We start from the raw sequence: 23,796 nt of genomic DNA, 5'->3' as shown, positions 1-23,796 counted from the left end.
ATAAAGCAGTTCACCACATGTATTTGAAATTAAACCGCATTATATAGAGTGCATAATATCCATTGCACAACTGACAAATAGGCATGTCTGACCCTGGTCTGGTCACATGAGAGCAGCGTCCTGGCGTATATCATCCAACGACAGAAGATCTCATCAATTATTCATTCTGCTCAAAAAATGACTATTCATCCACAATGTCCTAATTTTATAGCTGCACCATGTTAACATCCATTATTTCCACCCTCTTCGTCCTCCCTCTCCTCCTTCTCTTCTCCATCCCGCTCGTCTTATCAGCCTGCCTTACGATAACCCTTGCCGCCATCACCCTGCTCGTGCGAGTGTCGATGGTCTACGTTGAGTTGGCTGGCGCGCTTCTCATGGATTTTTTCTCCTCCGTAAATGATGATTCCGCTTTTTACTTTTCGGAGGAAAATGCATGTACTCCCGGTGGTTCGCCTCAAGTCAGTTCTTCTTTTCTTCTTCTATCTATTTTCTAGAGGAACGATCAAATGACAGCAGCAGCAGCAGTATCATGAAAAGTTGGCATTGACGCCATCGCAAGAACTGTCTTCTTGGTCTTCGTCTTCGTTCTTCATCAACTTCATCAGCGACAACAGGAAAACTCCTCCCAACTCGATCAGCCCGGAGGGTAGTGGCATTGACAACGGCACCGGCATTGGCATTGGCATTGATGCTGACGACCAAACCTGGCTGTCTATCACCAAGCGTCGACGACACCGGCGATCCGTCACCACGTCGTCTCTCGTCTCTCATCTGTCGTCGACAGGACATGGGCCTCTCCAATCCTCTAGATCGATTTCAGCTAATAGTCTCGAGGCGTTTGTACAGTCTGGACGCCCACTGGCACTGTCCATGACACACTCTTATTCTGCAGGTAGCAGTAGCAGACCTCTTTTTGTCCAACGACAGAGAAGAAGAAGACGAAGCTGTTCGTCTGGTCCGACGTGAGGTGACCTAAATCATGTACAGTACAGTACATCTATCATGAAGATATGAAGATATCAACCTTGACATATTTATGTATATCATACAGATTGGACAAATTAATACTATCTACAGCAGAGCAGAAGATGACTTTAAAAGGTTACCCCTTTTGGCTTTTTGATAGGCAGAAATTGAACTGTGAAGAATGAAATCACTCATACACACATACATACGTACTAATATCTTGGTATTTAAACCAAACCATCTTGACAATAAACAAATAAATAAATAAATTCCTAGGCAGATACCTAGGTAGGTAAGTTATATATACGTCAGGTTAGGTCTGTATCTGTATATATGTTCTGTACAAATACGAAGCCAGACAAAATCGTCCACAATTCGTCATTAAATTAAATTAGATTAATTACAATAGTTGGGGAAAAAAAGTTGTATATCATCTGGACGTTTCTCCAGGCAAAAAAAAAGGAATGAAATAATTGGCTTGATGGGTATTTTGACCAAAAAGAGGAGTTTAGGACAAAGAAGAAAGACGAGACAAAACCAGCTCTACCTACATATGTAGGTAGGTATCTATTTAAATTGTCTATTTACTTGATCGAATTGAAATTGAAATGGAAAATGAAATGGTATCGATCAGATGTGATGAGATAAACTTGAGACATTGAAAAAACAGATCTGTCCGACAACCCCAAAAAAGATAGCAAGAAAGAATCAAAGAGAAAGAATGGGAGCACATATCAACGTAAGATAGCCATAATCCCGTAAAAAAAAATCCAAAATCAAGTAGCAAGGTGGTGACGACTACCGATTACTCTGCCTCTGCCTCTGCTTCTCCTCTCTCCGTCGCACATCCTCCATCTCCTCCAGGACTACCTCGTTGAACTCCTCCCACGCGTCCAGGAACAGGTGGTGGCCCGCTTTCTTGATGATGATCACCTTCGCCGAGCCGTTGTCCGCTTCGCGCTCCTCCGGACTGGCGTTGCGGAGGATACGGCGCTTCTCTTCTTCAATCTTCGCCTTGGCCGCGTAGCCTCCCCGCGCGTCCATCCAGTCGTGGTCGCCGTACATGAAGACGATGGGGATGCCGTTTTCCCGCTTCGGAGGCGCCGACGATGAAGATGATGACGTGGCAGAAGATGCTGAGCTGGAAAGAGAAGTGAAAGAATCTGACGATGAAGATGCCGCAGAATCTGCAGCTTCTGCTGACGACTGTCGGATGATCTGCCGTCCTACGCCGTGAATCCGGCGGATCAACGGGCTCCGTGCGTATGCCCCCGGAGCCAAGATGTAGGCCAGCGCATACTCTCCACTACCACGAAGTCGGAATATGGAGTACGAGTACTCGTGAAGAGCCTGGGCCTCGGCGGGAGGCAAATGCGAAAACCGTCGATGCGTCCAGCCAGATACCAGGCGCGGCCCCAGTGGTCCCGACCAACGGACCAGGGTGAACGGCGAAACATTGGCATCCCAGAGATAGGTGAACCATCGTGGAAGCTGTCTGCGAGGAACGGTCATTGTGCCGGAGATTTCGGGATCGCCTCTCTTGCTATTCCCGGCGATATCCTCTTGATCTTGGGTGAACTCGTTGGACAAGGACGACTCTGACGGCTCTGGCAGATCCTCGTTCGTTGCGTAGGGATTCTCAGGAATGCCCACCGGGGAGGCCAGGATGAGCTTGTTGAGGTGGCCTGGATATTTCAGAGCGTAGGCGACGGCCATGTATCCTCCCAGACTGTGGCCCATCAACGTGAAACGTTCGATTTTCCGCTTCACCCGCCACTCTTCGAGCGCATCGATAAACCAATCCTCCGCTTCTTTGACCGCTTCCAGGCGGTCCTTGGCCTTGATCTTGAACGGCGGACGGGTGCTACGGCCCATCCCCAGCATGTCGAGCGCGTACAGACGCCAGCCCTTGGCGCGAGACAGAGGCTCAAAGTTCTTGTAAAACATGCCCAGTCCAATCCCGTATCCATGCAGAATGACCAGATTATGCTCCGTCTTCTCGCCCACGCGCTCGACGGAGAACTCGTTCAAAGCCCGATCCTTGCCACTCAGCTCGACCATACGCGACCGCCAGAGTCGAGGCCCGTACGGGTCATTAACCGAATTGGCCGTCTCCTCGCCTTTCTGGCTGTGATCGACCGCCCGGAGACTGTCGGTGCCGCCATTGGAAGCATCCGGGCTGTCTGCTGTGTTTCCCGTCTGGCGCTGCGTGGGAGCCTGCTGGAGATAGGGCATGAAGGACAGGACCTTTTGTTCGGCTGCAGCAGCAGGGATTTTGGCCCACTGGTGGAAGACAGCCGTCAGCACTTGACGATACTGTTCTCATCTCAATTGCAGACTTTCACCTACCCATTGGCTGAACCCCTCCTTATAGCTTAGAGGAAACCATCCCGACGTAGAACTCGGTCGGACCGAGTAGGGCTCTTTGGCCTGCTTGCGCGGGCGCGCCTCTTCATCAGACTGGCTCAGGGTCTCGGACGTCATCGAGATAGGGTATTGCGGAGAGGACGAAGGAGATTCTGCCGAGGAATATGGCTGCCCGCGACGGATGGGCGACGGGACAGGCAGCGTGGCATCTATTGACCCCCAGGGTCGAGAGACGTGCAGCAGAGGAAGCGAACCAACGCGCCCTGAGTACAGCTTGGAGAGAGTAGGGGGAGTGACAGAGATGCTCTGCCACTCAGTCTGCACAGCCAGGAACCTGGGACCATATATGGAGCGGGGGGGCAGGGGGTGGCGTTGGGATTTGGCCGCGGCACGCAGACGGCGGAGGCAGCAGGCAGCAGAAACACGCGGACCAGCAATAGCGTCGTTTATTCTGCACAATGGTCTGGCTCAGCTAGCTTCACTTCTCCGGTGCCATTGGCATCGCACAGGCATCAGCTGGAGCGTGGCAGAGTGGCATTAGATGCGGACTTAACGGCGGACTTTGGCTGACCGCCTTGTCTGCTGCTTTCTCCACCCGACTCCGTGGAGGGAATCGGGATGCCAGCACTCTGTCCCTGGCCGCAAGTCTAGACTGAACAGCAAGACCACCTCCACGCAGCCTGTCCTTCGCGAAAGACAGCTCCGCTGCTCATGACCGGTGATGCCGTAGGCTTCTGGCCTCCGGTGGCCGCGAGATCGCTGCGTTGACAGCCTACGCTGATTCCGCTCATTCATCCATGCAGACCAGACCAGACCACGACCACGACGCATTCGCATCTGAAATATCCGGACTCTCATCGACATGACCTCCCGTCTGGATCAGCTCGTCAAAGGCGCCCCAGCTGTGGACGCCCAGGCGCCCGCTGAATCGCTTGCTCCGCTGCCCAAGTCCTACCTGCAGGGCTCGTCGGCCGCCTCCGAGTCGCGGCCATCGACTCCGGATCCTCTTTCGACCCTACCGTCGTCGCCGCCGCAGATCTATCTGAACCTGCTGATTCTGGAGTGCTCTCTGCGCGCCCAATATCTTGCGCTGCGCGAGCGTCGCCGCCAGAACACCTTCTTCCTCACGCTGCTGGCCCTGTGGATTGCCTACTTCTTCTACGCGCTGTTCCTGCGGCCGCGCGAAGATGGCCGCGGGGTGGGTGGCTCCGTATACTGGATGGTGGAGATGGGAGAGAAGGTCGCCCTCATGGGAGGCATCGTCACGGGCATTCTTGTCTGGGGCACAGGACAGTGGGAACGCGGAGTGCGCTGGCCACGGCGCTGGCTGACAGTCGCCAACCGCGGCCTCCGCGCGATGAACACCAAGATTGTGGTGATCCGGGGGCCTTGGTGGCAGGAGTTGCTGTCCTACCTGTCATTTATCTTCCCATGGCAGTCGTTATTTCATTCTCCGAACAATTATCACTACGTCGAGTTGTCTCCATCCGAGAGGCGGGCCAATCGGCAGCATCACTCGGTCTACGAGGATGACAGTGAAGCCGGCGTGATCGAAGAAGACCTGTCTCCGGGGGGAGACTATATCCGGTTGCTACTGCTGCCCAAGGCGTTTTCCGCGGAATTTCGGGAGAACTGGGACGAGTACCGCGCGGATTACTGGGAGAAGGAGAACGAGCGACGGGCGCAGCTCCGCAAGAAGATCTACGAGCGAGAACGCCAGTTGGCGCGACAGGAGGGAGGCTGGTTCTGGTGGCTGCCCTTCCGACGGTCCCGACGACGGAAGATCAGGCTGGGCGACAGTCACCACCAGGGCAGTTCTGGCAAGAACCAAGATGGCAAATCCCGTCGCAGCACGCGATCCAACTCGCACTCGCACCATTCACGAGCGTCTTCCTCCCGCGGTTCGACCCCCGTCGACGGCGGGAGCTTGGCTCCGCCGGATCAGCAGCAGGGCCATCAGCGGCGGAAGAAAGCGTCGAGGTCATCTACTTCGTCGAGAGGGCAGTCTCCGTTGACTGCTGCGCCCCAGGTGCGGGAGTCCACGCCGTCATCAGTCTCGTCTACTGCGTCTGATGATTCGTCTTCTCTTGGGGGGAATGAAAAGCGGGCGACGCCGGAGGCAACTACAATAGAAAGTACATGAGATGAACGATAGAAGTTTTTCATTTATTATTATTTTTTTTCTCTCTTTGAGTTTCAATATTGATCTGTTGTTTGCGAGTAGAGTAAAAAAAAAAGAAAAGAAAAAAAGAAAAGCAGAAAAAGCAGAAAAGAAGAAGGAAGGGGGCAAAAAAAAGACCACTTCGATGGTGTCTTAGAAGAACCCTGACCAGAAAAAAAAAGAAACTTGTCGAAAGCAGTGACAGAAAAAAGAAGCTCCTTCTTGTCTTTGGTATGTAGATATTGCCCAAATTCTCAGACCTGTGTGAGAGTGTGTCTGTACTGTAGTAGATGGAGAGGTGAGATTTGACCAAGAAGAGCTGGTACCAGGAAATATATATATTCGTTGTTCCCGTCCACTCTCTTCTGCTTATCGTTGTTGAGTCTCAATCGAATGATTAATTCAAGGGTTCGTACCTGCTGTATTTTCTATATACTATGTCATCGACCAGCCAGATGCTGAAAATAAAAATAAAAATAAAAATACAAATAAAAAAAAGAGTCTTATATTAGATGCGATGACCATTTCTTGCGTTGCAAGTACAGACATAATTCCATTGAAATTTGAATAGAGAGGCAGGCTCTGCAGCAATTAGTCAAAAAGGTCTTTTTTAAATCTTTTTACAGCGTTTCTTGACATTAGAATAAATTTTTTAAAAGTGTCTTGGTAGAGAGAAATACCATACCGTGGCATCCTGCATGACAAATTTGATCTGTGACTGGAGAGCCATGGTTGCTATTAATAATTTTGATTCCTTCAGCAAGATCGCTTACAGCAATCGATCAGAAGAACCCATCCTGCCAATGGTGCAGCTCTTCCAGCAGCGGCACAACAACATTATCTACTATAACCTGCCGAAACGCGGGTTCCTCGAGGTCCGCGTCAGGGTTTACAAATTCCTTCATGCAGAAAGTGACCGCGTCCTTGAAGGCAAACGACAGGTTCCCCTCCTCGCTTGATCCAGCGCTTGAGAGCCAGCAGATCAGTGGCCTCGTTGACCAGCGCATTAGGCCCGAGGTCTTCGGGCTGTCGGTGATTCTCGATGCTGTCGTCCAAGCGGATCTCGAGGAGGATCTTGGCAAGAGTAAGAAGGTTGACGCTGCTGCCATGCGTGGATGGTGTTTTGGAACGCCATATCGTGGCCGTAGGGTTTGTCGTCTGCTGGTAATTTTTCATCACATAGGGATAGCGTACATTGACATGGTGTTGTCCCTGCCTGCTAGCGGTTTTGAAAAACACGACATCATTCTTGCTCCAGAGGTCACCTAGCCAAGGGGTCTTATGGAGCTGTAAAAAAGATGATGCAAGAGTCACCGAGAGGATGTACCGTTCTTCGTTGGTCAACGGCGGCATCCGCTTCGAACGGGAGCAGCGTAGCAGGTCTGCAGAGATCTTCGATGACTTCCAGACCAGAAAGATTCGACGAGGGTGTTGAGGCTTCTGCCGGAGTCACCACGAATGAAAGCCGGCCAGTTTTGCTACACCACAGCCACGTCAGTCACTCACATTCACTATGAAGTAAGTGTAGGAGCAAAAAGAAACCGTTATACCTTTGCCAGACCTTCGTCGTCTCACGCACCTGTATTTCGGTGTCGTACCACTTCGTCGGCAGGGATGGACTATTGAAGGATATCCTGAAATTCGTGGATGCATCATCCTCTCTGACAGCTTTCTGTTTCTTCCGTTTTGGTGACCTCCTGCGATGCTCTATGAGCAGGCTGGCGTAATGAGAAGTGTGGGCAGTGCATCTCCACGCCTGAGACAAGCTGCGATGGAGATTGTCTGCGCACTCCTGGATTTGCTCGAGGGGCATCATCAGCGTCAGCTGCCGGCTGCTCTTGGTTGTTACGGGCGCCTCCTCTCCTCTTGCTTTGTCGATGAATTTGTCCAATCGCTGATTGCAGCCTTTTATGTCCTTTAGTGACCGTCCTATGTCCTTTCTCTTCATGGTAAACCTGATTCTCCTCCTAAACTCGTAGCGGGGAGGGCCTTGAGAAGGATTCGAGACAGGCTGATTAGCACAAATGATCGCCTGGAGACCATCACTGGATATGGCCTACTCATCAAGTGTGAATTCATGAGCGGTTCAACTTGTCTGGTCTTGGATATGCAACGTATGTACTGTACATACATTTTGCCGGTCAATGTCCAGGTGGTTCGACAGGGTCCTCATATGCTCCTGCATTTCCTGGATCGTGTAGACATACACCTTGTACGCCTTTCCCAGCTTTGCCTCGCGCAATGCTTTATAGAGTTCATCCTTCCATTTGAAGAAAATCCAAGCGCGGTCGTGATTGCCTTCGTAGTGCTCGAGCGCGGAGATAATTAAGGGTAGAGTTCCGAGCACCAAGCCTGCAACCTCAATACCAGACATTGTGGACTCGTCTGCTCTGCTGCCCATGAATGAATAGAGGAGAAACAAAGAGCAAAGAACACAGGGAGTCACCCACAAGGCTCAAGAGAGGCCAGAGCGGGGTTGATGTTGCGCGCTCAACCGCAGGAGTGAACCCCCCGTCCAGTCGTCGACGTGTAGTCTTGCTTCGACATAGTCTCCTTGAATGATCGATACCACCAAGCCTGACCACAGTGGATAGCTTCCTTGCAGCCTAAAAATTCTTTGTGCTCGTGCAAGTTCTCTCGTCCTGCTTTAATGGCGCAGATCGCCACAACTAGCCGGGAAATGTCTCCTGTTCTTCAGCCAGCTGTGTTCCGAGCTCAACACAAGACAAGAGATGTATTTGGAGGATATGCCACTGGTTTCTGTTTCAAGATCAGCATGGGCGCTTCAAAGTGTGGTGTGGGAACCTTGGAGCCTTGCAGATGGGGCACAGCTCACTGGACTTTCAGCTGCGAGAGTCTGGCATCATGCAGTCTAACGTAATCAAGCTGTTGCAGCATTTGCAATTCACGCTCTCAGAATGTACGTCCTAGATCGAGCTTGGATGGGGATCGATATTGTCGGGCAACTGACGACTGATGGCTACCAGGTATTGCGGTCGTGTCAGGAGCAAGACTTCCCTTCGAGCAGCAAGTCAGACCGGACAACGTGAGTGACGACGACCTAACAGATGAATCCGAAGATGAAGAGAAGCCGGGAGCAACGAAGGAGCTTTCGATGCGCCTGGAAAGCATTGGGGACATCATCAATAGCCTCTATAGACTCAGCTTCAAGATCCGAAACCCTGACCTCAGATTCAAGTCGCTGAAGCCGCGCCTATATCGAGAGGTCGATCCCGAAACCAATACGGATCTGTTTTCTCAATTCGAGATACACGATCAGCAGCATGTAATCGACCTCATTCTTGACCTCCGAAAGGATAGAGTGCCCCCTGAGGGGTTCAACGACTACATGGTGCCTCGTCTCGCGGCAGCCCTCACGCTCCGCCGAAGGTATTTCAAGTACTGGGAGAAACACTCCCAGAAGCTGGCAGCAGGTCTCCAGCTGGATGTCTCAAACCTTGTGTCCAGTCCAGCCGAATCGCTCAACAAAGTCGCTGTTGAGAGGGAGCAAAATCCCACCAGGCCTTCTCAGCTCGATGCCGAGAATAAAACTCTTCTATCAGGAACAGAAGCCTCAAAGTATAATTCAGCCCTAGATGAAATGACCGAAAAGGGAACAGTGGTGTCTTACGCCTCGACAGCCATTGATAGCGAAGGAGGAGTACTGGAGTTTCCGGCTCCTCCAGCAGAGGCAGTCGCTGGCAAGGATTTTCTCTGTCCTTTTTGCTTCGTCTTATGTCCCGCAAAGCGCGGCAAAGGGAAGGCTTGGAAGTAGGTCGATTCTCCTGCAACAGTGAACAGGGTGGCACTTAGTTGTGGACTAACATGGTGAAAGAGCACATGTATTACGTGACCTGCAGCCCTACATTTGCACCTACGAAAGCTGCCCGCAGCCAGATCAACTCTTCAATAGTCGACAGCTCTGGGTCGAGCATGAGAATATCTTTCATCGGCGTGTCTGGCGTTGCCATGAACATCCCGTCCTTCTCTACCACTCTCCTGAATCCCTGGTCGCTCACCTGCACCGAGAACACACTGACTCCATGACTGAGAGGCAGATTGAAGGCTTAGTCGACATCTGCGTAACCAGCCTTGTCGACGATCGCCCTGTCTGCCCGATCTGCCTTGCTACAGGTGGTTCTTTTGATGACGACAGCTTCGAGAACCACCTGGCACATCATCAGGAGCGGATTGCCTTGTTCGCGCTTCCTCGAAGCATTACAGTGGACGATGACTCGACCGATCAAAGTAAGAACTCATTACAAGTGCTAGGAGCTGGGTCGGAGTGTCTACAGGAGACCGAGCCATTTGACCTGACCATGGTTCAAGACCTTCGTTTTCTCTTCAATATTACTCCTGTCAAAATCAGAACAAACTTACCAGAAAGACGAGTACCTCCAGATAATCGCTGGATGCCTCCTTTGACGTACAACTGCTTCTCCCTCGACCACGAAAATAGTACTGGGTGGCACAGATGGACCGCCAATGGCATTGAATCACTGCAGAACCTTCCACCTGGCGTGGAAGCGGGATGTGACACATGCTCTATCTTCTTCGACTCTGAATGCGGTCGTTTCATTGTCACCAATGCCGACTGTTCCCTTAAGGATCTGAGCGATATTGCATGGAAGCGTAACCCCCTGTCAGTAGGTTGGAGCCGGGTCGGCTTTGATCATGCGTTGTTATCAAATAATCAGCAGCTATCCATCGTATCGTTTTACCCTTACGAGAGTTATAACCTAAGCGCTCGAGGTTCCCCGATTTGGATGCCTCAGTTAATTCCCCCTATATACGACAATCCACGTGCAGACAAGTATACTAGCCTTGCCGGGGAATCATCGATCTCGCTGGGATTTGCTGCATTCGCATGTGAGCCACTAAAAGCAGACATGCTCACGACAATTGAGAGAAGTTTCCGCCTTCCTTACTGGATTCCTTCTTCTTCCACCTGGCCTTCGACTAGTAAGTCATTACTGTTCTTCCTTTTCTCATCAATGGAAATATTTACCGGTGGCTAATAATAAGTCTTGTGCAGAATCTCTTCCTCGCTGTCACACGCAGGGGCTCATCGTGAAAATAGCACCAGGTCCGTCTTCGAGCATTGGACGAGTTGAGCTGACGGATTTCATGCATGGTAAATTTGGGCCATTGATCAAAGCCTGACGAAAGAGATGATGACGATGTTGTTGTTGTTGCTGTTGAATTCTGACACCTAGCGAATATAGAATAGCGACTGACGCGCTGACAAGGTCCCCTTCTCCGAAATGAGGTTGGATATCTAATCCGGAGATCATCAACTCATATTCTACAGTACATCTCTGCAAGAATATATATTTTATAAGAGCTGCCTTTCATCATCTGAAAACACAAAATGACGATTCACTTCACAAGGGGTCTAGGCGAGCAATTAGGCGTTTTGTTAACAGCCAAAGGGGTAATGAATACTTGGCGTTGAGGTGCTCTTTTTCTAGCATGTCAAGTGAGCTGAGAAAAAACTTGTGTTGAAAATTAGGTATTTTCGACACCATATAGTATAATTTACTAAGTGCTTTCAATTTGATGTGGTACTCTGCTCTGCTTGTACAGTATATCCTAAAGGCAGATTTTTTGGGATCGAGGCATAGATAGATGATCTTGATCGCCTCTGGTTTACCTCGCCGAAAGAAAGATCTTCCTTGGAAGTCGTCTAGAAAAGTTGCCAGCCCTTGATGCTCGTTCGCTAGAAGAGAAGAGAAGAGAAGCTGGATGAGGTATGGGTTGGTTGTCCTGGTGTTGCTGCTTCCATTTCGATATCCACAACGGAAGTAAAGGGATTGACTACTAGAGTCTTACAATAGATAGGGTTGCATTTGATTTGTCCCAATTCCATCAACTCATAAAATCCTGTTAGCTTCTAGTTTCTTGGATAGGTAGTGCCATTATTGTGTCTGCGCCAAACTCGGATAGGTGATCCGATCAGAGACACATTTTCTCAGCTCGAATGTGAGTACGTGTGGATTTTGACGCTGAAAATTACTGCTAGTAAGGCCAGTTTACAGCGTCATTTCCATACCTATTGCTCTGCAACGTCTTGCTGCTCCAAGGTTGGATCATCATCATGATGGAGACCTATCGCACTCTCAAAACCAAGAACTGCCATCCTTCTAAATTCATCATTGTCCGAATATAATCCTCCGACGAAATTCTGCAACCCCTCAATACGCTGCTTAATGGGATCTTTTATTTGACCAGTCCATTCTAAAATCTTGGTGATACCCAAGAAGAGCGGTTTGCCGAATCGTAGAGTGCTTGCGCCCAGTTTCACGCCCAACAAAGCAAGATTTGGGATAGTGAGGATTTTATGAATGAGATCGATGGCAAAGTTGTGGCAGTCGGATACATCAAGGATGTAGCGCCGTCGTTTGGCGATGATGTATTCGGCTGTTGACGCGTGAGGTTAGCTACGCTGTTTTGGGGGGAAGCAATATAAAACTTACCGATCTGATGAATCTGTCTAAAAGAGAAATGTGTCCTCCCCTGAAAAACTCGTTTGACCACATGGGGCATTTTTTTATAATTCATTCGGTCGATCAGGTCGTCATCCTCACCGGAGCGTGTCACTCGGAGTTGCGATCCATTTTCGTAATACTGCAATTCGTAGCGATACCAAAGACCTAACTGAGAAGATCAGACCTTGAAGAGGTGCGAAATATCTTGTCAGGCCTGATCTTGCTATTTCACAGACACACATAGTAAGTATAGATATGTATATACTTACCTCAACCGCCCAATGCTGAAAGATCAACAGCAAAGGATTCAACCCGGTTACAAAGCGCGACGGTGTGCCCATCCTTTCGATGGGTCGGGGTTTAGCTCTCGGTAAAGCAGACGAACTTCAAGCCCAGGAGGAAAGTTCCAGGGATACATAGGCGTGTACTGCTGGGGTGGCAGCATGGCTGACCAGGGCAATACGACCCTGTCGTAGTCTGGGGAGGGATTCAGGGAATAATCCCAGGGAACGTCATTATCGATCCCGAAGTCGACATCGTACCGAGTTTGGAAAGCTGGATGATTATATGATGAGCACTTTAGGAATAGGTCCCAATTTCCTGGAGTTGGATATCCTGTTGGGAATTGAGGAGGAAGGGAACCGAAATTTCTCTTCAGTGGCAGGGATTGATAAGGTGCATTTTGATAAGGAACAAAACCAGTTAGTCTGTAGATGGACCAAAATTCAGATACTGATACGGCGCTGCAGCAAACGACAGGCGGAAGGCAATTTGCAGGGGAAAGAAGGACGGGTTTGCTGATGGCGGAAGAGGCACTGGGAGGGGAGAGAATCGAAAAAACCACTGATATTGGCAGTCGCCGCAGTTGCACGATGGGGGGTCATTCTCGTCTGCACCAGCGTACGGAACATTCCACAAAACAAAGGCTTTCGGATCTCGAAGTGGAAACATGCCCGGTCCTGGAGAGGAGGACGTTGACTCGAAGTTCTGCGAGTGTTGACGCTCTTAGATAACAGAAGATGCTGAGACAGGTTGGGCGAAAGCATACCATCTTGGTGGTCTTGTCAGCTATTTTTGCAGGTGATTTTGATGTCCATACAAGCGCTCACATCAATCATGAAGAGGATCGCAAGCAAGGCATGAGTCATTGCTTAATCGAGAGAGATATATGTAGATATGGTCCGTTCAGTCTTTTCGTATCTGCCGAATCAAGTCGCATGCATTGCTGCCCAGCCGTAGTCGACAGCAACAGAGCAGACTAGAAAACGCAAAAGGGAAAAATGCCTGCTGAAGCAGCAAGCCATAAATGGCAAGCTTGGGATGATCGACAATAGATCGACAATAGGGCTGGCTGAAATGCAAGCAGAGTATCCGTGGCGTCGAATGAGATCCGAATAAAGAAAATCGATAGGATAGATGATAGGACTAGCTGGACCAGGATGAGGAAGGTAATCGATTGTCTATAGGAGATAATGATTGCAACTTACACAATCATTGCAAATGTTCCTTTCCAGCAATTGCGCCATGACGCGTATGGTCTTCAGGCGGGCATGCAGACCCCTCCTGTTCCATCTCCAGTGACCAGGACATGCATGGCTTCGGGTGGGCCTTGGGAGATGCATGCAGCTCCTGACAACCACCGTCGTGGATGTCTGGTTCTTGATCGTGGTGTTTGTGGCAGTCCAGCTCAAGAGGTTCTTGTCCACCAGCTCCAATTTTGCAGAAGTCTAGGTCGTCGTTTCCCTCGGCAACTGCGACTCCATCCTGAGGGACTCAAAGAGGGCAGCTTCGCCGTAATGTGTCGCTTCCTTGCCTGAGGCAGGTGGAAAGCCTGCAGCGTGGACACAATTGACAGTATTACGAGAGCAGCACAACCATTGATGCTTTTGGTCGTTCAAGCTGTTATAGCAGCCCTTCCTTCAATCCTGTACCCATTTTTCCAATCGCATTAAAATTTTGCTTTTCAAGTTCAATTCCGTCAATAGGTACAAAACATCTTTCCAATCACGGTAACTCTGACCTTCATTGCCCGATTTTTTCTGCCTAGAACAACGGCAACGAAATCGCGCGCTTGTATCCATTGAGCCAGAATCCTAAAGCTCTTCATTGTCTCTTTTAGTCGATCCGTTCACTTGCATGCATTTCCTGACGGCCTTCCATGGTTGCTTAAGAACAATCGTAGGGCTGCGAGATACACTCGGAGTACTCTCAGCAAATAGTAAAGTACACACAGCCTCTTTCGCAGCTGGTATAAAAAGCAAATTATCCAAGACAACACGTTGTTGGTTGGACCTCTGAGCTTTTGCTTTGCGATCCTTGTCTGAAGTTCCCAGTTGTCAGCAATTCCAGTTCGATCTTGAAGAGATATGGAGGTTCGGAAAGTACCTTTGGAAATCGAGCTTCTACTGCAGATTCGCAGAGTCTGGCTTTCAGTCTTCTAGCAAGATTCATGAGGTAAACCAGTTGTTGAGCCACCTCTCTCTGCAAGTGCATGATTGAAACTTCAAGTTGGTTGAGGTCCACCGACATCATCAGGGTAATGTTGCAAGGCGACATTGTGATGAGCGTGTTTAACAACGAATAATTGTCTGTTGATAGGATCTCTGAATTATGATTTATTACTGAATTGAAGAGAGGTCTACGACCTTTTATAATGCCTGTCTGAACGGCTTGTGAGGAGCAACTATGAGTGTGCCGTATAGAAATAGAAATCGACTCGCGAGTCGAATAGAAATCGGCTCGCACTGCGCCAAAAACGGCTCGCAGTTAGAACTGATGGTCTAGGCAAAGGACAACTTGCTGAATATAGGTTTGCTGCGGAGGAAAATTTTGTCATTTCTTCTTTGCCCTTTTTTCTTTGCGTTAGCATCTTCAACAGGTGCATCTTCAATAACCTTTCAGCTGAGATTGCTTCAATAGAGACCTCGTTGGAAGGGTCTGCTTCAACAGGGGCCTCTTCTGCAGGTAGCTAAAATGTATTCTGCTGCATGATTATTGGCTCCTATAGCTTCGCTGTTAGGTAGATAAGGTATCTTTCCCTTGTGGGAAACTCTTTTCTTCGTGCACTTTATCCAAGAGGATGGCCATGGTAGACATCAGTTCAAAACTTTCTATGCTGTATTAAAAAATATATAATGCGGCAGGTTTGGCAACTCGAGAAAATGACCGGATTGCGCAGACTTGTTTTATTTTTGAGTGTTGGGAGGGGTAAGATGCAGGTCTGAGCTGTCCAGCTTGTCCACAACCAATTATACCAAAGGACGGCTAAGACCCCTGTTGAAGCACGTCACATTCGCATACAAGGCTGACTCTTTGATCAATCTGCATATTGACCTTTCATTACCTACCTACGGTTGTGTATCTACAATGACAGCTCCTCGCTTCTTTCTAGCACTCAACACTTTTAGAAAAGAAAGAGAGAAAGAGAGGTTTGCGTCGGGCAAGGATTTCTGTTCTGCATGGCATCGCCCACAGTACCACTGGAAAAGAGAGCCTGTTATTGTCAACTTTATACAGGAATATAAACCTCAAACAACACAAAGATGCGGATGGGAGAAGTGACAATACCTTCGATGCTTTTAAAAAGAAAGTCGCCAGCCCAGAAGGGCTCTGAGAAGTCACTGAATTTATGGCAAGTCACCGAGCTGGGTCTCGCCCAGTTGATCGTGCTCGCATCGCAGACCTGGGCGCGTTCGACCTGTGTTACCGTACGACCTTTGAGGATGGCTTCTTCTCTTCCCTCTTACGCTTTCCCATGCCCCGGTAGGATTAATGTTCCCCGAGGAAAAAGTCCGAAATGTGGTTGCTGTCATGAGATTTCTTAGGCAAAATACAAAAATTCTGGTGCTGGAAGCGGTTTGGGCCCTTTCATTCTGATGGAATATATCGCGAATGCCTCCAACCTTACCACCCAGATGAGAGCTCCTGGATACAAAAGGGGTGACCGTCCAATCCTCAACGCGCACATTGAGGGCACCAAGCTCGAGTTTTTCTACAGTCAAGTCGCGGATATCCTGCTGGAACTCTCAAAGCCCTCATTAGACAAAATTGGTTCTTTGGCTGGCGATTCAACTTCTTGGTCGATCGATGACCGGCCATTGGCAATGAATATGAATGAGCTTGTCCAGCTTGGTAACTTCCCACGCAGCAAACTGCCATCCTCTACCTTTGACACTGCTTCATCTTATTATCAGATGTTGGCCGAGACTTATTTCACGCATCTATCAACACAAGGGAATGATGCTGTTGAATCTGAAAAAGACTACTGTTGTAAATATATAGCCAGACAGCCCTGTCTTGAAACATCCTTCAAGTTCCCAAAGTCCGAGAGGATGCTGCCATCTGCAGTGGAACTTTGACAGACGCACAGCGCCTCTCTGGACGGATGCCGGAGAGCTGGGAGAATGGAGACTTCTGGGTCAACTACGGCGCGCGGAAAAGTTGGGCATTCGAAATGAAATTTTATGGTGGCGGTGATCGCGAAGTCTTGAGGAGCGTACTGCCCTGCTTTGCAGTGAGAAGAGAATGATGCTGCTCAAAGACCAGGAGAAGGAGGAAATGAAAGATCTCACCTGGAGAAAATTAGAGGACAGGAAGCACCGGAAGTTGGATGACTGGGATGCTGCCTGAGTGGAAAGGTCAAGAGGGGATATTGTTATTCATCAACAGCTGCATCTTCTTACAGACAGATGAAGGATGAAGTCGATCTGAGATCTGGATTTGTCGAAGGGTGGACAAAGAACGAGTGGCCCACACCATCGGTCCAAAAAGTGGGTTATCGTTATGGCTGCATAGGAACAATGGCACAGGTGAATTGCCAGCTTGGAGCCTGTTTGGCATTGGGTGAGATCGGACACGAGGAGATCATATCAGGTGGAGTTACTCTGTACTTCCCATCACCGGGTGCCGGACCGACTGGCGGGATTTAAAGACGCATCCATATGTTTTGACAGTCCTAGTATGTGTTGCCTGCCGTATCCACCGTTGACTGGTTAATTTTCCTCACGATTTAATCAGACTCCAGACTCGACTGCTTTGGCGTGGCGATAATGACGATCATGCGCAAAGGCCACCGGCGGACCGGCTGATGGACCGTGGTGGGGCTGCGGGAGGAGTCGCAAAGTTTCGTCGGGCTATATCACAGAATAATCAACAAAATTCACGCAGAAAAGTTCATGTGAGACAATCAGATATCCTGGCTATTCGCACGTGCGAGATATCAGCTAACAACCATGATGGCCTGGCAGTGGGGTGTGTTCATTGATAGTCGACTTGATTCGAGCGATGAAACTGCGGGTACACCCAAACTAGGCTAATGATGCAGGCACGTACAGTTACAGTGTACATCATCAGGGCCACTGCAGTAATCTGATGAACTCTCAGATTTAAGGCACGAACTAAGCCTTGATCGTCAATCGCTTGGACCAATGCGGCATTCGCCGTCCAATCATCGAAGCCCGTCTTTGTCTCCTCCCTCCTGTCGACAGCCTACGCCGGTACCTGTCTTGGACGTGTCCACAAATTATCCAGATGGGGGCCGGTTCGCGAGGGACTGAAATTCTAACGTGCGTCTTTGTCCGCTAGACTCGGTGTTGCATTGGCAGGAAGCTTGTAGAAGTAGGTGGATAGTTAGGTCGGTAGGTGAATATCAGTAATACGTACTCCACCGTGATCATTGTTGTTATTGCCGACTGCAACACCACACAAACATAATATGGCTCGTCTCTGGCTGACAGCTCTCGATGGAACCAGATCCGCTGATTCCACAGAGCGCTTGGCTCCTCGCCCAAGCCAGCGTCGCCGCCGGCCATAAGACGCTGTGCCAATTCGCGTCCACCTTGCGTATCCCAGGCCGTCAGCAGAAGATGACCAAAAATAATGACATCCCACTCACAATTGGCCCTGGAAGAGATGGGGCATTGAGTAGTTATACCGGTTTCTTGTCCGCCTTCGAGCAGGAGCAGTCCCTGACGAGTGCGTTTGAGTCGTGGGAGGCAACCATGAGAGAGTTACCGTCTCTGCTGCGGCAGGGACGCGCTCACAAGGCGATATGTAATCTGCCCTCGCTATTGCCCGAGCTGGCCCGTCTCGAGGAGCGATACTTGTCTCGCGCCGCTATTGTCATCAGCTCACTTCTCCACAGTTTTGTCTATGAAATGCGGAACCTGGGCCATGATAGTTCCACGATCGATTTGCCAGACAATTTGATGGCAGCATGGGACTATGTCTCGTCGCAGCTCGGACGACCGCAGACGGTCCGGATGATCGCAGATGACATGCTGAACAACATTCGGCGACTTCCGGGCCCGTCCGTCTGTCTCTCAACGGAGTACTTCGACATGCAGGAGGAGCGCATGTCCGTCGGGCTGCAGGTCGAGATGGAAGAAGCATTTGCACCCGCTCTGGAGATGATGACCAACGTGCAGAAAAACATTCTTGCATGCGACGACTGCGCCATCATGAAGGAGCTCGGAGGCATCGCAGAGCGCATCATTGCATGCGCAGCCGCCTTCTGCTCGGTGTCATTCCGACATGGCCAGGACGGATTCGACCCCGTCTTCTGGGGTAAAACGTATCCAGAGATTGGGAGGCCGCTTCGCTCCGGCGGACTGACCAACAGCGGTGTCAATTCGCCCTTGTTCCACGCCCTGGATTCTTTCCTGGGCACGATCGACCCGACAGATGACCTTCACGAGCAGCAGATTGCCCGCCGTGTGCTGCTGCCGCATCCGATCCGGCGCTTCATCGAGGAGCTCGAAGATCCCCGATATAGCATTCGATCGTACGTCGAATGGAGCGGTTCACCTGCCGTCGCCGCTTCGTTCCATGCAGTGCTTCAGACCTACGCTTGGTTTCTTGAGAGACACCGGGTTAGGGCCATCAGCGCTATCAGTATCGCAATTGCATCGGGGCGGCCGCGGACTGCCGGGGGTGCTCAGCAGGACCGCCTGAAGATCCCTCTGGATGAAATGCTCAATCGCCAGATGCAGGGGGCGATTGAGAGGCGTCTCCGGGGTCTGCCACAGACGTTGACAGCGAAGGTAGTTTCTGTGGCGTTGGCAGGGAGGAAGGCAACGTCGCTGACGCTTCTTTTCCCTTGTCCCTTGCCCGTGGAGGCCGGCGACAGGATTCAGATCTGGCCACGAAGTAGAGTTGGTCCTTTGGAAATGGCTCAAGTCCAGCGGATTGTGGGCGAGAAGTTGGAAGCAGCCGATCTCGCTGCCTTGCAGGACGCGCTGGCGTCTCGTGACTTGCGGCCGCTGGTCACGATGGAACGTCGACCAGGCATCTCTGCCCAAGTCCTGCTCGACACACTGCCTGTCCTTCGCCCACGGCATTACACAGTGACCCAAGTCGAAGCAAACGTCGACGGCCTGGCACAACGCGTCGTGCTCACCGTCGCCCACTGTGAAGGCTTCTCGGCGGAATTTCTGCGACGAAGCGTGCCTGGTCAACTCCTTACCACAAGACTGATCCCAGAGCCGCGGTTTCGACTTCCAGCCGATGACAAGATACCATTATTGCTAATCGCACAGGGCGCTGGGGTGGGACCGTTTCTGGGATTTCTCCGCAAGCGAGCGTTGCGCAGCAATGGCAACGTGGGAGCTGTGACCCTCGTTCTCGGTGCAAGAGAACCAGAAGACGTTCCTTACCGGGAGGAATTGGCTGTCCTCTCGCAGCGACTGCCCTTGACAGTGCACCTGGCCCTGTCTCGGAGTGAAGGATGCACCATTCAGCGCGGCGAGGAGAGCCGATGGGACAGAGTAATGAAAGCCCCTGACATCCTGGTCAGCTTGGAAGCAGACATCAAGACACAATGCAAGGAAAAGGGGGCGCATATTTATGTCTGTGGCAGTGTTGGCTTCGGGTCGTCAGTTCGCTCCACCCTGCTCGGGATGGATGTGATCGATGAGAGCCGGTATCATGAAGATTGTTTCGGAGGCCACGCCCCAGTAGTCACGCGAAGAGAGGTGACGGTTGCAGAACTCGCCCGCCACAACAAGCCTGACAGCCTGTGGATGGCAATCGACGGAATTGTGTACGACCTGACCACTTTCGCTGAGAGCCACCCGGGAGGGTTGAAGACATTGATCGAGTCCGCCGGAACAGTGGCTGATCGTCGATTCTATCTGGTTCACTCGGGGGACTACAGCCAAGGGATCATCACGCAGATCGCTCAATTCGCGATAGGGCCGTTGCGTGAAGGGAATCTGTCTCCAAGCCGGATCCAGAAGCTGTCGCAGATCGTGCAAGCGCAGAATATCCTGTCCAACAATACGTCCTGTGCGCCGGGGCGCAAGATGCCGTTCTTCATCTACTGCGACAGTCTGCTCGTCTCTCGAAAGGACCTGGAGAGGATTGCAAGGAATGTGCAGGACAACACTGTCCCGTCGGGACTGTTCAACGAGCTGGAGAAACTCTTTACAGATCTCAGGACGGCCAGCTGGCAATTCCTAGCTAATGCTCTCGACACGCCATTGCCAGAAAGAGAGAACAAGGTGCTGTCTACATATTCGACGCATTGGGCAGAATTCGATGCACTGTTTGAAGAACTGAAAGATCTATGCTGTGACAATAGTAGCGACGATGATGAACATAATGATAATGACGAAAATTTTGTCACGAGATTCGACACGATATTACGAACAAATATTGCGAAAATGATGGAGTCTGTTAAAAACGGAATTCAAGCGTTAACGTGCGAGCCGTTAATGGGCGGACAGAATTGACCTATCGAAATTTGTATACCTTGCAGCTGCAGTCTGTATTCGACGAAAAGGAACTAGTATATTGTGACGCTTCAGGTGTCTCGCGGTAAACGTGCTTCCAGCGTGATGCCTATCAGATGAAATCTGGAGCTGCCGGTGCAGAATCAGGATCATCTTCAAGGCCACTTTCAAGAAGCAAGAGTCAAGAACCCTCCAGCAAGGATAGCAGCATCACAGCCAGGCAATGGAAGCGGAATAACAGCGAACAGAGAGTCACTACTTTACTCTCGCCCTCCTTCATCATCTTGTTGTTTCCCCGCGCAGTTCGAAAGCGACGTCAAAGTGATCCTCGTTAAGGCAATGGACAGCCTCGGAGATTCTGTTCTGTCATGAGGCCAGATCCCTAGGCTTGCTACCATTTTTCACGATACCAGAAATGTAGATACTGGTGCTCGTTTCCTTACGGGTCAGAATACTAGACATATGTTTTATTGCCAATCGATGGTTTATACACAAGAAACTACCGCTAGCTGACTCTTGACCGGCACATTCTCTTCCCTCCCCAGGCGCGGAAATCCAGTGACATGAACTCCTTTCCGAAACACCAGGCAGTGCGTCGACCCTCCAAAGTGGAACATGCCGATCTGGTCACCCTTCTTCACCCTCTGCCCCTTCGACACGGTAATGTCGCACGTCGACACTTCGGCCATGCCTACACCGACAAAGGCCACCAGCCCCACGGCCGGGTCGTCGGCTTCGATGAAGATCAGCGCCCGCGTCGCCGTCGCTGTGAGATAACCTTGCGAGGTCGTTTCGCCTCTGACGTCGATGCCGTGCGAATCTGGGTCTGGATCCCCCAGTCCTTCAAACAGCGGTTCCGAGTAGTACGTCCCGTCGACGACGTAGGCGTTGACCACCGTCCCACTGACGGGCGCGTGCCAGCGGTGGTAGCTCAACGCGCTGAGATAAGCCTGGTATACGGTGCCACCGACGAATTGCTCCGCCAGGGGATCGTGCGCTAGCATGTCGCGGATGGAGTAGGGCTGGCCTTTCATCCAGAACTGGTCCCGGGCTTTCACGTCCGTCGCGATATTGTACGGCTGCGACTCGCAAGCGTTGGCAATGACTCGAGGGTCATCCGGCGACGCAACAGGGCGCACGCCGTCGCGGAACGTCCGGGTGAAGAAGTGGTCCCAGGACCTGTAGCCGTGGTGCGGCGCGGCCGGGTCGCAGTCGAACAGCTGGTCGAAGGAGTAGGTAGTGACGCCGACGTTGGCGACGGCAGTCAGCTCGTGGACGCCGTGGGCGTTGAACCAGCCGCTGGCAGAGTCGTCCAGGACGGAGGCCGACTCGGGCGAGCAGAGGTATTCGCTCCAGGCGTTGAGCACCTTCTTGATCATGGCGTTGACGTCCGGGTCAAGGAAGGCGGCGAAGCCGCTGGGGGTGCCCATGGGCCAGTCGAGGATGGCACTGATGGGGACGCCGACGAGGCCGAGGCGGTTGGAGCGGTCATTCCACGAGGGGGCGCTGGTGAGGACACGGTTGAGGACCTGGAGGAGGTGCTCGTAGTCGCGGATCTGGGGGTGGCCGGTGGGCGAGTCGCGGTAGGGTTTCTTTTTCGGAATCTGCTGGAACATGGACTGGAAGAGCATGTAGACGCGGGTGTTTTTCTCGATCAGGTCCTTGAACTCCTGCAGCACGGGGTGCAGGGGCTTGTCGGGGTGGCCGTCAACCTCCGAGACGAGGCCTTTGAGCCAGTCTTTGTGCACGCGGTGGTCATCTGGGAGCCATCTGCCGACTCTACATAAGGTCAATTGAGGCAGATGCCAGGTAGCGGGTACTGTTATGCACCCACCTCTTAACGTGCTCCTGCTTGGGTATACTCTCGTGTTTCTTGGTCATTTGCCCGCCGTCTGTCTGGATTACCTGTTTTGGTATGGAGATGTATGTATTGACAAAGTCACGGTTGAAGTCCAGTCATGAATGAATTATTTTACACTTAAGAGTAATATCCCCATAGACATACATTACCCTCGACGAGAAATGCGTCCTGCATCATCACAGTGACGTTGTGTTGTGCCGTTGGTTGGTCGTTGGTTCAACCGGTCGGGTGAAAGCCATGGATATTATTAGCAGAAACAGAAAAACCCTAACTCAATCGTACAATCAGAAGCTAGTTACTAATTCCAGGAATAACCGCATACCGCATACATATAAAGTAAAATTAATAATCCTCGTCATAGAGTGAGCTACATACACTGTTGACAGTCAAGTAGTCAATGTTTGATCAGAAACTCCCAACGCCACCAGTATCATACGTATACCCTACCCATCGATGTCCCTCATTCTGTAGCAGTCTCGTCAGATAGACAGATACTCCGTAGACAGATAGACAGATAGATAGAAATGCTTGCTGCTTCCTTGCTTGCTCCGATCATCATCTAGATTCTGTACACAGTCTCGTCGTCTTCGAGGTACCTGCAACAAACAAGTCAGTTAGATAAGAATGACGGTGTGAAGAAGAATAGTAGCCATCCTTACATTAACTCATTTCTCTCGTTCATCGCCTTCAACGCTTGAATAGCCTCTGCCCGCTGGAAGACATGCGGCTCGCCCAGCGATGGGTTCGCCCGGATCGCCGTATTGACGGCTCCGATCAGCGTTTCGACATCGGCGCTGTCGTCGTTGACAAACAGGCGCGTGCCCATCAGCGGTCCCAGAGCCTGACGGAAGGTTGCCAGTCGCGCCGGCTGCAGTGGTGCTGCAGAGCTGGCCTGCGACTGCGTGGTGTTCTCGTCCGTCTGGGAATCGATCAGCTGTGACGCCGGTCGTGATGATGCCACCGACATCTGCGACTCGCTCTGCGTCTGGTTCCGCGTCGTCCGGCTCGACTGCGTGCGCTGCGCCCGGGAACTGGCGTCGTACAAGTCATCGCCGTCCTCCGACACGTCGTCCGTATCGGCAGCGCGATTCGCTGCCGCACGCGTCCGCAGAGTCCCGCCCCGTCTGCTCGACCGTGGTGTCGCAATAGATCCGTTCCGCGTCGTGGGCTGGTCGCTGTCATCGTCCGAGTCTGACTCACTCATCTCGTCGTCGTCGTCAG

General features: G+C 51.1%; 10 protein-coding genes across 10 annotated transcripts; 4 read left to right on the top strand and 6 right to left on the bottom strand.

The window, feature by feature from the left end:
- Positions 1-486: 486 nt before the first annotated feature.
- T310_7357 (uncharacterized protein) lies at positions 487-3,453 on the bottom strand (the record flags this gene model as incomplete). Its single annotated transcript, XM_013469850.1, has 6 exons — positions 487-774; positions 883-975; positions 1,175-1,253; positions 1,521-1,536; positions 1,779-3,285; positions 3,319-3,453. 6 exons carry the CDS (start codon positions 3,451-3,453, stop codon positions 487-489), a joined length of 2,118 nt encoding a protein of 705 aa, XP_013325304.1.
- Positions 3,454-4,198: 745 nt separating this feature from the next.
- T310_7356 (Spo7-like protein) lies at positions 4,199-5,479 on the top strand (the record flags this gene model as incomplete). Its single annotated transcript, XM_013469849.1, has 1 exon — positions 4,199-5,479. The coding sequence occupies one exon, from the start codon at positions 4,199-4,201 to the stop codon at positions 5,477-5,479; it is 1,281 nt and encodes a 426-aa protein (XP_013325303.1).
- Positions 5,480-6,379: 900 nt separating this feature from the next.
- On the bottom strand, positions 6,380-7,871 carry T310_7355 (uncharacterized protein; the record flags this gene model as incomplete). Its single annotated transcript, XM_013469848.1, has 3 exons — positions 6,380-6,762; positions 7,004-7,529; positions 7,629-7,871. The coding sequence occupies 3 exons, from the start codon at positions 7,869-7,871 to the stop codon at positions 6,380-6,382; spliced, it is 1,152 nt and encodes a 383-aa protein (XP_013325302.1).
- A 491-nt stretch (positions 7,872-8,362) lies between these two features.
- On the top strand, positions 8,363-10,765 carry T310_7354 (uncharacterized protein; the record flags this gene model as incomplete). The annotated part of the gene is made up of 5 exons (XM_013469847.1): positions 8,363-8,417; positions 8,485-9,268; positions 9,333-10,459; positions 10,533-10,631; positions 10,728-10,765. The coding sequence occupies 5 exons, from the start codon at positions 8,363-8,365 to the stop codon at positions 10,763-10,765; spliced, it is 2,103 nt and encodes a 700-aa protein (XP_013325301.1).
- A 784-nt stretch (positions 10,766-11,549) lies between these two features.
- Positions 11,550-13,036, bottom strand: T310_7353 (uncharacterized protein; the record flags this gene model as incomplete). The annotated part of the gene is made up of 6 exons (XM_013469846.1): positions 11,550-11,917; positions 11,974-12,124; positions 12,255-12,269; positions 12,371-12,728; positions 12,890-12,972; positions 13,034-13,036. 6 exons carry the CDS (start codon positions 13,034-13,036, stop codon positions 11,550-11,552), a joined length of 978 nt encoding a protein of 325 aa, XP_013325300.1.
- A 1,042-nt stretch (positions 13,037-14,078) lies between these two features.
- Positions 14,079-14,541, bottom strand: T310_7352 (uncharacterized protein; the record flags this gene model as incomplete). The annotated part of the gene is made up of 2 exons (XM_013469845.1): positions 14,079-14,300; positions 14,371-14,541. 2 exons carry the CDS (start codon positions 14,539-14,541, stop codon positions 14,079-14,081), a joined length of 393 nt encoding a protein of 130 aa, XP_013325299.1.
- A 986-nt stretch (positions 14,542-15,527) lies between these two features.
- T310_7351 (uncharacterized protein) lies at positions 15,528-16,913 on the top strand (the record flags this gene model as incomplete). Its single annotated transcript, XM_013469844.1, has 4 exons — positions 15,528-15,692; positions 15,810-16,254; positions 16,299-16,498; positions 16,623-16,913. 4 exons carry the CDS (start codon positions 15,528-15,530, stop codon positions 16,911-16,913), a joined length of 1,101 nt encoding a protein of 366 aa, XP_013325298.1.
- Positions 16,914-17,726: 813 nt separating this feature from the next.
- On the top strand, positions 17,727-20,714 carry T310_7350 (Cytochrome b5-like Heme/Steroid binding domain-containing protein; the record flags this gene model as incomplete). Its single annotated transcript, XM_013469843.1, has 1 exon — positions 17,727-20,714. One exon carries the CDS (start codon positions 17,727-17,729, stop codon positions 20,712-20,714), a length of 2,988 nt encoding a protein of 995 aa, XP_013325297.1.
- A 485-nt stretch (positions 20,715-21,199) lies between these two features.
- On the bottom strand, positions 21,200-22,749 carry T310_7349 (Phosphatidylserine decarboxylase; the record flags this gene model as incomplete). Its single annotated transcript, XM_013469842.1, has 3 exons — positions 21,200-22,484; positions 22,549-22,619; positions 22,720-22,749. The coding sequence occupies 3 exons, from the start codon at positions 22,747-22,749 to the stop codon at positions 21,200-21,202; spliced, it is 1,386 nt and encodes a 461-aa protein (XP_013325296.1).
- Positions 22,750-23,134: 385 nt separating this feature from the next.
- On the bottom strand, positions 23,135-23,779 carry T310_7348 (DNA replication licensing factor; the record flags this gene model as incomplete). Its single annotated transcript, XM_013469841.1, has 2 exons — positions 23,135-23,171; positions 23,235-23,779. The coding sequence occupies 2 exons, from the start codon at positions 23,777-23,779 to the stop codon at positions 23,135-23,137; spliced, it is 582 nt and encodes a 193-aa protein (XP_013325295.1).
- Between the last annotated feature and the right edge of the window lie 17 nt (positions 23,780-23,796).

The sequence above is a fragment of the Rasamsonia emersonii genome (assembly GCF_000968595.1).
Source record: "Rasamsonia emersonii CBS 393.64 chromosome Unknown ctg1118621760532, whole genome shotgun sequence".
Taxonomy (NCBI): domain Eukaryota; kingdom Fungi; phylum Ascomycota; class Eurotiomycetes; order Eurotiales; family Trichocomaceae; genus Rasamsonia; species Rasamsonia emersonii.
Note: the sequence above shows the minus strand (reverse complement) of the source record. Positions and strands in the feature narration are given on the sequence as shown.